The sequence below is a fragment of the Thamnophis sirtalis genome, unplaced genomic scaffold (assembly GCF_051295495.1).
Source record: "Thamnophis sirtalis isolate CommonGarterSnake01/CBP01778 unplaced genomic scaffold, rThaSir2_p1.2 scaffold_15, whole genome shotgun sequence".
NCBI classification, from domain to species: Eukaryota; Metazoa; Chordata; class Lepidosauria; order Squamata; family Natricidae; genus Thamnophis; species Thamnophis sirtalis.
Window position 1 is genome coordinate 34,906,775 of NW_028261395.1, and position 14,040 is coordinate 34,920,814.

The 14,040-nt window shown below is 39.9% G+C and overlaps 1 protein-coding gene across 1 annotated transcript in view; it reads right to left on the bottom strand.

Moving 5' to 3' along the window:
- Positions 1–14,040, bottom strand: part of LOC106545335 (cadherin-23) — a 453,671-nt gene that overhangs the window by 380,017 nt on the left and 59,614 nt on the right. Inside the window, exon 3 of the mRNA XM_087702429.1 lies at positions 1,095–1,237. Within this exon, the coding sequence (XP_087558555.1) occupies positions 1,095–1,237 (143 nt within the window). The remainder of the gene's footprint in view (positions 1–1,094; positions 1,238–14,040) is intronic.

Genomic DNA, 14,040 nt, shown 5'->3' on the forward strand with positions numbered 1-14,040 from the left:
CAAGAACACTTTACTACAATGCAAGCTTTCCTCCCATGAACACTAATGAAAACTAAGAAGATCTCATATGGGATATAGCTCCTGACTCAACGCACAAAGTCAGTTTATTAAAGTCAAGTGCCAAGCTTAAAGGAGACACTGTCCATTTGTTCAAAATGGACGTATGATTTCTCCCACTCTCTCTTTCCTTCTCTAGTTGAAAGGATCTTGTTTCACCTGCTATAACTGCCAACAAACAAAAGAAAATCTAAGGAGATAATATTGTGGAACATGAAGATGATAGACTAGAGTAGAAATGGAGTCAACCTAGATTTCAAATAATGTTTATTCTATATGGTCATTCTGTTCTAAACTAGGCTTCCCCAAAAAGCACGAGACAGAGTCCTGACAAAACCCCTTTTATTAAATGAATGTGAATTCCTCTCATTCACATTCAGCAAGGCCTGACAAAGAGTATTTCAAAGGAATATTTATGACCACAGACCTTATCTATTGTGGAAAGCTGCCAATAAATATTTTCCAAATGAGGTGCTGTGCAAGGAAAGACTGGGCACAGAGTCTTTGAGATTCACAGACAGATCTTCACACTCCTGAAACTAATCTAACGACTGACCAAAAAAATTGTTTCCTGCAAAAGCCCACTCCCCTTTTGCTCCTCTTTTATTTCCTGTGGGAAGGGCCAATCACCTTCCACCTTACTCCCAAGTCTACTTTGATTTCTTCTTTCCCCTTCTTCTCCTTTCTTTCTTTATTTGTAGGTTACAAATATATTTGATGTTATTAACATATAAGGCCTATGAGCAAATTTAAAATTGTAATGATTTTAAAATTCAACAGAAATTCAGAGAGGGGGGGGTGGAATTTTATTGTAGAAAACTTGAAGTTGTTTGATTTTTGCTTTCTAATAAGACATTTTTTTTCTACTTCTCAGCCCAGCTTCTAACCCTGGGGTTTCCTTGATGGCCTCCCATCCAAATACTAATTCAATTTAGCTTTTCAAAGTCATCTAAGGTCAGCTGGATGCTGAAGGCAGTGCAAAGAAGGGCTCAAGTCCTGATACATATTACAATTTAATGCAAATCATTCTGTGTTACCTCTCTGTCTAATGGTTGTCTAAGCCAAATGACACCGGTCATGCTTTCCACTGCAAAGAATCTGCTGGCTTCCTCCCCTACTACTCCAAATACAAGGGGGTCATTGTCTAGGTCACGGGCAAGCAGCTGTGTTACTGATGAACCTATAAAAGGCATCAAAAGAAAGAAAAATCATGAATTAGTTAGCAGTGTCATGAAAAGAACTGTGTTCAAACACCAGCATCTTTGCACTTGATAAAAACGAGTCACACGCATTGTAGTAGTTAGCAAATTTATTCTGAAGTAGACTGTGAGAATTTTAGAAAGTTAGTTGCCGGAAACAAACATCTGTTCTTATCAGGCATTCATCTTTGACAGCTGCCAAATAGACATATAGAATAAAATGACATATACACTGTGGAGTTTATATACATTATCCAACTCCTATGTATCTTCAAAATTGCATATTATGGGGTTTGAGAAGGCAGTTTCCTGCAATACAAGTAAAGGAAGAACAGCATATCTGCACATTCAGATTTAAGGAGACTAAACTTAGAACTAACATGAACACCTGCTCTGTGTGAAGTCCCCCCCCCCGCTTTCTTCTGAAAATCTACTGACAGCAGCATCCATCATAAGTATAATGTTAATATTACATAAACAACCAAAAGGGTCACAGGGCACAGGACCTCAGAACAAGTGATAGATCCCATGGTATTATTTCATTTTATTTCAAGGGGATTGCATGAAAGTAATGGTATATGCAGGAAGTACTTAGTGAGATAGATTGAAAATCCCCTTCTTCACGGAGAAAGGTTTATTTAAAGTTAAGAAACAGCATTCTGTTTGCAAGTCAATATTTTATAGGAACATTGGGAGAGAAAAATACAAGGGGTTTATTTCCCTTTAAACGACTGTATACGTGTCCACAGGACAAGTTATTGTATTTGTATTTATTGTATTTATATGCCGCCCTATTCCCGGAGGGACTCAGGGCGGCTAACAAACTCAGGGGGGGTGTAAACAAGAAGGAAATACAACAAACAAGGTACAAAGAGAATTTAAAAAGACAGTAAACAGTCACATGATTCGAGAGGGGAAGGGAACTCGTCAACTCCAGGCCTGCCGGCACAGCCAGGTTTTAACAGCTTTGCGGAAAGCCTGGAGAGAGGTGAGGGTCAGAATCTCTGCGGGGAGTTCGTTCCAAAGGGCCGGAGCAGCCACAGAGAAGGCCCTACTCCGGGTAGTACATTGGCCAGTAGATGGAACCCGGAAGAGGCCTAATCTGTGGGATCTAATGGGCCTTTGGGAGGTAATTGACAGCAGGCGGTCTCTCAAGTACCCAGGTCCAATACCATGAAGGGCTTTAAAGTTGAAGTCCACTGTCCCAAAGTACCGAAATGTCCCCCTTGTAGGATATGGTTTTCATTACTATTCCTCAAGAATAGACCTTCAAATCATCTCCTATTATGATGCATAGGGGAGACAAAATAGCAATGTTCCAATATCTCAGGGGTTGCCACAAAGAAGAGAGAATCAAACAATTATCCAAGGCCCCTGAGGGTAGAACAAGAAGCAATGGGTGGAAACTAATCAAGGAAAGAAGCAACTTAGAACTGAGGAGAAAATAGAACAATTAAACAGCTTGCCTCCAGAAGTTGGAAGTCTTTAAGAAGATGTTGGATAGCCATTTGTCTGAAATGGTATAGGGTTTCCTGCCTAGGCGGGGGGGTAGGACTAGAAGACCTCCAAGATCCTTTCCAACTCTGCTATTGTATTATTGTATTACTGTCGAACTATTGACAGTAAGTCTGCATTTTTATTACTATTGGTCTTCTCATTGTTCCTATCACCCATCTCCTCCCACTTATGACTGGAGGACTGTAACTTATTGCTTGCATCCTTACGATTTATATTGATATTAATTGCTCATTTGTACCTTATGACTATCATTAAGTGTTGTACCTTGATTCTTGATGAATTTTTCTTGTCTTTTATATCCACTGAGAGCATCTGCACCAAAGACAAATTCCTTGTGTGACCAATCACACTTGGCCAATAAAGAATTCTATTCCATTCTATTATTCTATTCTATTCACAGCCATGTCTCAAGCACCCCAGAAACATGATTTTAGGCTTTCTGGCCCTTAGCAACTATAACAAATCCAACCATCCCTTTTGTTGCCCCTAATGCTGCAATTCCCTACCAGTTTTTTTTTTACTACCGGTTCTGTGGGTGTAGCTTGGTGGGTGTGGCAGGGAAAGGATACTGCAAAATGCCTATTCCCCACCCCCCACTCCAGGGGAAGGATACAGCAAAATCCCCATCCCTCCAACCTAGGGGAAGGATACTGCAAAATCCCCATTCCCTACCCCCCCATTCCAGGGGAAGGATACTGCAAAATCCCCATTCCCCACCCCCCATTCCAGGGGAAGGATACTGCAAAATCCCCATTCCCCACCCCCCATTTCACGGGAAGGATACTGCAAAATCCCCATTCCCCACCCCGCACTCCAGAGTAAGGATAGTGCAAAATCACCATCCCCCCATTCTAGGGGAAGGTTACTGCAAAATCTCCGTTCCCATCCCACTCTAGGGGAAGGATGCTGCAAAATCTCCATTCCCACCCCACTCTGGGGCAAGCCAGAGGTGGTATTTGCCAATTCTCTGAACTATTCCAAATCTCCACTACTGGTTCTCCAGAACCTGTGAGGACGTGCTGAATTTTACCCCCGAAGGCTACTCATGAGTGAGTTGCTAAAGGAAACTAAATCTGACTAGGTACATGTTTCAGGCGCTTTGGGTATTTGGGGAGCAATGCAAACAGGTTGGTGAAACAATGTCTGTGAATAACCCCGTTGCTCTCAATATGACAGATTCATAGCTGCAAAAATATCCCGGGATATTTGACTTTGGCTTATAGTCTGACTTCTCAATTTGTTTATTCCTTGGATGTGCTTTTCTTAGGAGAGCTTAGATTTATGTTCTGAACTTGGGCCAGATTTATGATCACAAGATTAATCAGATGGATTTATTACACAGTAACATAGAATTACATGACATTCATGAGGCCAGAACAGCAGCAAAGCAGAGTAGCTTTGACTGAAACAGAAGGGGCTGGACAGAGAGGAGAAATGGCTATAGGAAGTAGCCCTGAGATAAGAAAGAGCTCCTAGCTGTTGGCTTTAAGTCAGTTAAGTTAAGAAAGAGATATCCAAAGTGGAATTGGGGAAGCTTTCTATAGGTCATTGCTTCAAAACTGCCCTCTTATTAGACTGGTAGTCTTTACATAATTATTTCTTACTTAACTTTATGGTGGTCATCAACCAGTACAAGAGAATTAATATTCAAATATTGACTATATCCAAAACTTAATCGACAATGTTTGTTCAGGCTACACATATACAACAAAAAGAAATTAAAGTTAGCAATCAGGATGATATAAACTTGGAATAGCAGTAAGTACTATAGAAATTCATATAAGGTAAAGTTCCCCTCGCATATATGTGCTAGTCATTCCCAACTCTAGGGGGCGGTGCTCATCTCCGTTTCAAAGCCAAAGAGCCAGCGCTGTCCAAAGATGTCTCCATGGTCATGTGGCCGGCATGACTAAATGCTGAAGGCTCATGGAACGCTGTTACCTTCCCACCAAAGGTGGTTTCTATTTTTCTATTTGCATTTTTACATGCTTTTGAACTGCTAGGTTGGCAGAAGCTGGGGACAAGTCATGGGAGCTCACTCCATTACGTGGCACTAGGGATTCGAACCGCTGAACTGCCAACCTTTCTGATCGTCAAGTTCAGCATCTTAAGTCACTGAGCATCACGTCCCCATAGAAATTCATATACACATATGCATATGAACACACATTTACAAAGTTACATATATAATCATAAATAAAACAGAAATATCCAAAAGTGATTTAAAAATTATAAACTTATCTTAAAGACACCCGTCAAACCTGAGAAAAATATAAGATAATATAACAGCTGACATGCAACGTACACCCCCAAAGGCAAAGATTGAGTGCTGAGTCTGAATCATTTTTTGGTTATCCATATTCAGGCAGGTTCAATTGCTCTTCATTATTGTTTGCCTGATTTGCATGCCACCACACATGAAACCTGGCAACTTTGTATGTTAATTCATAAGTATTTCAACTTATGCATTTGCATTCAAGGGCTCATCAGAGAATTAGATTTGGCAGCAGCTCCTTTGTGAATGGCAACATCCAAACCTACAGTCCAGATATGCTATTTTTTTTTAACTTCCACTTCCTAATTAAACACTAATTAAAAAGTGGAAGATACCTGCAAGACCAGAGAAGATTTGATGTTCAACTTAAGTATGATCATCAGTTTTAATAATTCATTATCTCCCAGCATCAATTCTCTCTTGAATTTGGCCCAAAGACAATTCTGGGTAGATTCTGTTATTTTAAATGCAATCATTTTGGAGAAAGTTAACAATGTTCTGAAAGTATTACTCTACTATTGCAAAGAACATCACCACTGCATCAAACTAGCCACATAAATTGTTTCCATGCTAATGTTTCCAGGTAATAGTACTAAAGGCATAACACCTAAACAGATATTTCATTTCATCAAAGATAATAATCATGTGTCAATTTTTATTTAATAGTTTAACGTTCACTACATTTTAATTAGCCTTGAGCTTCTGCACTTGGTCATGGCATAGAAAACTATCAGAAAAAAACTAATGTATTTCAAGAGGTATTATTGACAAAACGAATGTCAAAATAACATTGATCCTACTTGGCATGTACATTTACTTTAAATGAAGTTAACCTGCTTTTTTTTTTAACTTTTCTCAATCCAAATTCCCTCAAAATACCTTGCATCAGGCAAACGTATTGCTTTTTGGTATGGTATATTTCTGTTAATATAAATAACATGGTACAAGAGAAATACAGTTAGTATATAGCTTAGGACTGGAAGAAAATTTGTTTGCTTCTCAGTTTAATAAGAAGTTCTTTAATTTATGACATGAATACATAGCACTGTAGTTCTAAACTGCATTAGAGAAAGGGGTGAACAAAAAGTAATTATGGAATTAATCTTCCAAAGATTGATTGATTGATATTATATTTATATATATATATATATATATATATATATATATATATATATATATATATATATATATATATATATATATATATATATATATATATATATATATATATATATATATATATATATATATTTGTGCTGATAAATAAATAAAGGGAGACTTATCAGCACAAATAAAAAAACACAAATATAACAAAGGCAACAATAAAAAATATTGAGTTTCTGTCGTGATGGACTCTTGTGACGAGCCAATTGACAGATGATGGAAGCAGTTAGCTTCCTCCCATAATTGGGGCTTACCAGGGGTTGTGACACTATATATATATATATTTATTATACATGGAATTTGTTTTCAAACACTCATACAGAAAAGTGACTCTTTTAAGAATGTGCACAATATAATAAGCAAAGAAGATTGTCCATCTCTGCTCTTAAGTCGAACAAATGTCCATCGCACCAAGGAATCTATGAACAATGCAGAGATAAAACCAGACATTTCTGTAAAATGCTTATAATGAAAAGAGATGAATTTAAATACTTAGAAACTGAACACCTGTGAATAATTAGACTGCTAACTATATGTCACCATCAGCTGTCACCAAGCCTGTAATTTTATCACTTTTTATCCATTTATCAATGATTATCCACTTGCCAGAAATAATTTTTAGCACTGAAAAGAAGCGAGTACAGCACTTAAACATAATTGTAACCACCAGTTTCTAAAAACATTCATTTAGAATATATTTTACAACTTTGCATTTGCAAGATAAATATTTCTTATTTATGTCAAAAGACAGACTTCAGGATATAAAGCTTAGGCTTGCCTTTCTTTTTTTTTCTTTTTTTTTTTAAGATGCCTTGTAGTAATTAGCAAAGGAGACTCCTAAGAAAATCCTGATTTTTAGTTGCAGCAACCTCTATGGTTCTTTCTCTTGCTAGGGACATCTGCAGGGAGAGGATCAAAAAAGTTAAGCCAGTGACCATAGTCATGTGATCCAAGCCCCTCTTTCATGTGGTTCATGGATGTTTACATGGGGGAAGGTTTGATTTCATGGCCAGCAGCTTGACATTTTTGAGGCTGCCATCTTGATTTCCCCTCTTCTGCAGGGAAGTCTGCTCTTGCCCCATCAATCATGCACCTACCATTCTTGGGACACATAGGCTTTTATGAGCCAAGGTGGCGCAGTGGTTAAATGCAGCACTGCAGGCTACTGCTAGATCAGCAGGTCAGCGGTTCAAATCTCACCGGCTCAGGGTTGACTCAGCCTTCCATCCTTCCGAGGTGGGTAAAATGAGGACCCAGATTGTTGGGGGCAATATGCTGACTCTCTGTAAACCGCTTAGAGAGGCCTGAAAGGCCTATGAAGCGGTATATAAGTCTACTGCTATTGCTATATTGCTATTGCTTTTCCATCAAATAGATGGAGTAGGTATTATAGGCAGGAGTGTGATCCTACCGGTTTAAAAACTGATTCGCTTTGCATACGCGCCTGACGTGTGCTGCGTGTGTGTGTTCGCAGTTTACAAAGAATTCACCTTTCGCAGGAGGAAAAAAGCTGAGGTGCGGCAATCCACTCTGCTGCACCTATCAGCTGGGCTTCAGAAAAGGAAATATAGGCGGGCCCAGCTGATAGTTGGAACTACTGGTTTGCCTGAACCAGCCCAAACCGGTAGAATCCCACCTTTGATTGTAGGAGAAAATCCTTAAGTAACATGTGCCTAGAACTTTCAAAGTCCAGTTCTTTCTCTCAACCTCACATATAGTTTTTCAACTGTGAAGTCCAACTAGTACATTATAGCAATAGCACTTACCATTTTACAGTGCTTTCCAGCCCTCTCTAAGTGGTTTACAGAGTCAGCCTATTGCCCCCAACAATTTGGCTCCTCATTTTACCCCCCTGGGAAGGATGGAAGGCAGAGTCAACCCTTAGCCTGGTGAGATTTGAACTGCCAGATTGCAGGCAGCCGGCAGTCAGCAGAAGTAGCCTGCAATACTGCACTCTAACCACTGTGGCAGTCTGGCTCATACAGATCTCTTTTCCTAAAGGAAGGGATTACAGAGGAAGGAAGGAAGGAAAGAAGGATGGAAGGGCCAACTGTCTGCAACTGCTTGAAGCAGCTGTGCCTTTTCCTTTGGATTGTATCATTGTTGTCAACTCCAAGTTCAGAACAATATCAGGAAAAAAATGAGCTTCATTTAAGGGGTTACCTGCAGGTGTTATATTTATATCCATCTACACTTTTTCCTTTTAAATCTGATGTCCGGCAGATCCCTAAGACTTTCCTCAGCAGCTTCCATGAGCCCTAAAGCTATATCAAATAAACACAGTGCGTGCAGTTTTTCTTTCGTTGTTGCTTATAATTTTTCTGCTTGGGGGGTGGGGGGGGGGTGGGAAAGAAAGGACCGGATACCAAACTGAAGGAGCAAAACAAGTAACGGGCAACTTCAGCACAAAAAATAGAGAATTATGTAAACGTTAGATGCAATTTTACTGTTTCCGAGTCATTACTAACTGCCTTGAATGTCTCTCAGCATCAAAGGCAACACCCTATTTTCCCAAAAATAAGACCTCCTTGGATAATAAGTCCAATCAGACTTATTTTGAACGCATCCACTGAAATAAGCCCTCCACAAAAATAAGCTCTCCCCGAAAATATTGCAACACAGCAGCAGCCATGAGGTCAGTGGTGGGTTTCAATTTTTTTAGAACCTCTTCTGTAGGTGTGGCCTGTTTTGTGGGAGTAGCTTGGTGGTCATGTAACTGGGTGGGAGTGGCTTGGCAGTCATGCGACTGGGTGGGCGTGGCCAACTTACAAAATGTGGTGAAACTCACTTAACAATGCTCTTCCTTAGCAACCAAAATGTTGGCTCAGAAACTGGCATTTGAAGCACGCAAGTCTTAAAGACCCTTGTAACTTTAGAAAACCCTTTAGAAAAAAAACCAGAGGTGTTCAAACTTGACAGCTTTAAGACTTGTGGACTTCAACTCCCAGAATTCCTCAACTAGCATGGCTGGTTGAGGAATTCTGGGAGTTAAAGTCTGTACATCTTAAAGTTGCCAAGGTTGAGAAACACTGCTCTAGAGGTAGCCACTTTAACTGTGAACGTTTGGAGATGGGAGGGATTAGGAGGGATAACTCCTCTGCTATCCCCTCAATATACTCTTACCAAAGCCTCCAGGTTAAGATAACCTTTGCAGTCATGTCTTTATGGTGAGCACACTGGCTGGCATCTATTATAAATGAAATGGTGTTGTTTGCTTTCAAGAGAAAGTATACATCTACTTTGAAAGAGCCAAAGCCAAGTTCATTTCCACGTTGCTTAAGAGTGAACATACTAATTGTGGAGCCTGACGAAAGAAGCCACGCACACAGGTAAACAAGAAGGAGTGGAGTTAATGAAGGCAGCGAGAAGGCACAGCCACCAGAACCGAGAAATGGGGAAGGTGGGGAGGGATATAAACAAAAGAAAAGGCTTCTTAGTTGCCGTTCATCTTTTCTTCTCATCCTTCAAAGAGCTTCCATCAAGCAACGCCAAAAGATAAGAAATCTACTCACTCAGCTTGACCCTCGTTATTCACACATCCACGCAGCCAATGGTCACTTCCAGGAGACTGTGCCAAACCGAGCCAGAAGGAAAAGCTGCACCTACCCCCAGGCACCCTTGACTCCCACCAACCCCCATTCCCACCAAGGTTTTCGCACCTGCCACCCCAAGGAAAACTTTTCAGCTCCAGTGAAGCGGCGGTGGGGCCCTCTTCCAGCTGGGCTCTTTCCTCTCACTCTTCATCTTGATGATGTCACCTCAGCTGCCAGGCACAGATGGACGGAGGTAGCCAGAGTGGCACCGAGACAGTCCGGGCAGGCAAAAGAGTGAGCGAGCGATGGAGGATCAGGCAGCTGATCCTCCCTCGCTCACTCACCGGGAAGTGCGGAGAAGAGCATGAAGTCCAGTGGAGGCAGGAAGGTTCTCAGCACTCCCCAGGCTTCCCAGAGCGCCAAGAACCTTCCTGCCTCCAATGGACTTTGCACTCTTCTCTGCGCGCTCCTCGCGACTGCAATAGACATCCAGAAGCGGCTTTCGGGCTAATGGGGCTTGGCTTCCAGCTGACAACCCCTGCCTCCCACCCCGCCTACCTCCTTTCGGCCACGCGGTGTATGCCAGCTGATATTTAAACTGATATTTAAAGAAACAACTTTAAATAGTACCTCTCAATGGGAGGTAACATTCCCATAACGCTTTTATTAGTTACCCTTGAGAAATCAACAGGAAGAATCACTGCCCTGTTTCTACTTAATATGTCAAGTTTGCTAATTCTCCTATATGTGGAAATCTTCCTTTTGTTTTTTTTAAATAGTATTACGAGGTTTTCATTTCAAGTTTTGTCATTCTTAATTTTGCAGTGAAGCTGCCTTGCTTGTTCTTTATGTGAATACAAAACTCACATTGATGCATGTCCTTACTATATAATAATAATAATATATATATATATATATATATATATATATATATATATATATATATATATATATATATATATATATATATATATATATATATATATATATATATATATATATATATATAATAATAATTATATAATAACTGTCTGTTCACTGACATACTGCCTTGCCAATCATGGTGGCTATTAGTTTGTGAAATACGTCTACACCAGTGGTGGGTTGCAGGCGGTACGCCGCGGTACGACCGTACTGGAGCCTGCCCGGAGCACCGGGTACCATTCTGGTATGGTGCTCCGGAGGGCCCACCCACACGCCCAAGCTCCTTACTGTGTTTTAAAGCTTTCGGTGCTTCTGCACATGCGCATGGCACATACAATGCCTGTACGACGCTCCACCGAGCAGCTGGAGCGTCGCAGAGGCTTGCGGAAGCATCGTTGGCAGCTACAACGCATGCATGTGCGTCCATATGGGTGATGCCGGGGCCGCTCCAATCGTACCGGTTGGAACAGAATCCAGAACCCACCACTGGTCCACACTGTCATGGTAGCTGCCTTGATGTTTTTTTGTAGCCCATGGTGGACATCCCTGAGACATAACGTTTTCTAGGGCAAGTCCTCACTGCAAAATAATGTACTAAGTACTTTAGTTCATTATTGAGAACTTATAGATTACAGACAAAAATGTAGATATTCTCAGCTAAGCTATTATACTACTCTATTACACAGTATTTGGGTTGCCTCAAAGATGCTTTTTCAAAATGCAACAGGACTAAACAGAAGATGTTTCCTTTCTCAGCCAAAAGGCTTCACCAGTTCTGAATTTCTGCATTTTGAAAAAGCACCTTTCAGACAGCCTTGACTTGAATGACCGAGAATTTCCATAGACACAGCATTCAAGTGTTATTTCCTATATAGAAACTATTATTATTTGTTGTTGTTGCGAAGTTGTGTCGGACCCATCACGACCCCACGGACAACGTTCCTCCAGGCCTTCCTCTCCTCTACCATCCTCTGGAGTCCATTTAAGCTCACGCCTACTGCTTCAGTGACTCCATCCAGCCACCTCATTCTCTGTCAGTCCCTTGTTCTTTTGCCTCAGTCATTCCCAGCATTGGGCTCTTTTCCAGTGAGTCCTTCCTTCTCATTAGGTGGCGAAGTATTTGAGTTTCCTCTTCAGGATCTGGCCTTCTAAAGAGCAGTCAGGGTTGATCTCTTCTAGAACTCACCAGTTTGATCACCTTGCAGTGCAAGGGACGCGCAGGAGTCTTCTCCAGCACCATAGTTCTCCATTCTTTGGTGCTCAGCCTTTCTTACGGTCCAACTTTCACAGCCATACATTGCAACTAGGAAAACCATAGCCTTGGCTATACATATGCACTTTTGTTGACAGGGTGATGTCTTTGCTTTTTGGCATGCTGTCTAGATTTGCCATAGCTTTCCTTCCCAGGAGCAAGTGTCTTTTAATTTCTTGGCTGCAGTTCCCATCTGTGGTGATCTTGGAGCCCAGGAAAATAAAATCTGTCACTACCTCTATTTCTTCTCTGTCTATTTTCCAGGAATTGAGGGGGGGGGGATATTTGATGAAGCATTAAGATTTTTATTTGGCACCATGACTTCCATAATTTCTTCAGAAAAGAAGATTTGCTCAGTTCTATTTGTTACCAATCAACAATAATGTACTTCACACAGCAGATGATAAACAAAGCTGACCCTGCAAACATTTTTGAAAGCATAGCAGCTTCTTTCCACAAATGTTAGTATGATGACATAAATAGAAAATACTGACAAGAAAATTGAGAAAATCCACCAGGGAAAAAATGGTTAAAGAAAACAAAGATGGCTTGCAGTTGAAATCAAGTAACAATTAAAGTTACCTCAAAAGATAGGGAAATCTCCAAGTTGGTGTTAGGGAAAACATGTTCTCTATGATTCAGAAACAGTGACTGATTAACTCAGAATGTGCCAGTCTCTTTCAGTTGTTTTGCTGTGAAAGACTGAGAATGCTCAGACTGTTCTCTGTTTTAATGATGTGCCGTTGCCTTTTACAGCTACAGGAACCAATATATATTAAATTGCTGTGCTCTTTAAACCACTGGCCTTTAAAATATTTACAATATATTCTGGTTCATGAAACATTTTCCCTGCGTTCTGTTAAATATTTTTCTTTCTTATTTCCTTTCATAGTTCTGTTCAGCTCCCACATATCTTTTTCCCATCAAAGAGATGATCATCTGTTTTTATTTTCACTCCAGGAAAATGTCCAGGATAATCTTGTCTGGAAATCTTGGCAACTGGACGTATCCCACAGTGGTATATGAAGCAACCGAATCACCCAAATGGTACTGCAAAACTAAGAACTCTTCCTAGTCATTAAATATTTTACACTAAAATTCATTATATGAAAGTTCTGTGGATATGTTATTGATTATTTGCACAGATGGTGTCATCTTCTCAGTTTCTTTGTGCACTACGAAGAATAGAAATAGTAATATTGTGCTTTTTTTTCCACTTCCAAGAAATGGTCAGTAGAAGAATAAGAAGAGCTGAGCTAGCTGAGCTCAATAAATACAGTGTATTTATAATAATATTAGTATCAGACTGAGGAACAAACTACTTTCATTAATAAAGAACTTACAGGCTGATTCCTTTATTTGCTACTTTATATATTTAGGCGCAAAACTGGTATCTTTACTATTCAGATGCCTCATTGCCACACATAAATACACCATTTTATTCTTTCTATATGTATGTATATATGATTTTATGATGCTATATGAGGCTCTGTATATGATGCTATATTTATCAACAGAAGAAGCATCTCTTTTTTCGTGACTTTTTATCTTGCAAACTAAATCCCTTTTCCTTTTCTGCAGGAATCATGGAAATCATCACTACAAACTTCAGACAAAATTCAAAGTGCTTCTTCAAATTATTGTTCCTTGGATGTTAAGCCCTGAAATTTAAGGTGACAATCCTTACAACCAAACTACTATAAAATCAAGAATAGTTTTTAACACTGTTAAATCTTTAGATAATGTGCTACTCCTAGCTACGCTAAAAAGCCTTTGTAAGACCACGTGATTTGCCCACAGTTGCATCTCTATTTTCTTATCCGTAATAAAATGCTATCAATATTGTCCACCCTGCAAAAGGCATTGTAAAGTTAATGCATTAATATTTGTCAAGCACATGAGACTACTGAATGTAAGTTGCTGTATCAGTGATTATTTGGCTATTCATTAAAAAAAGAGATGAATGACCTCTTAGATAAGCCACACAGAGAGTGGGTGCAGTACCAACCTCTATTAAGCATTTTGCTTTACTAAATCAGTCTTCAGTGCTGGTCTATTTTTCTTGGCAAGGCTTGTGAGAATAAATACAAGTAAAGGAATTTATTTTGTCCCAAGCTT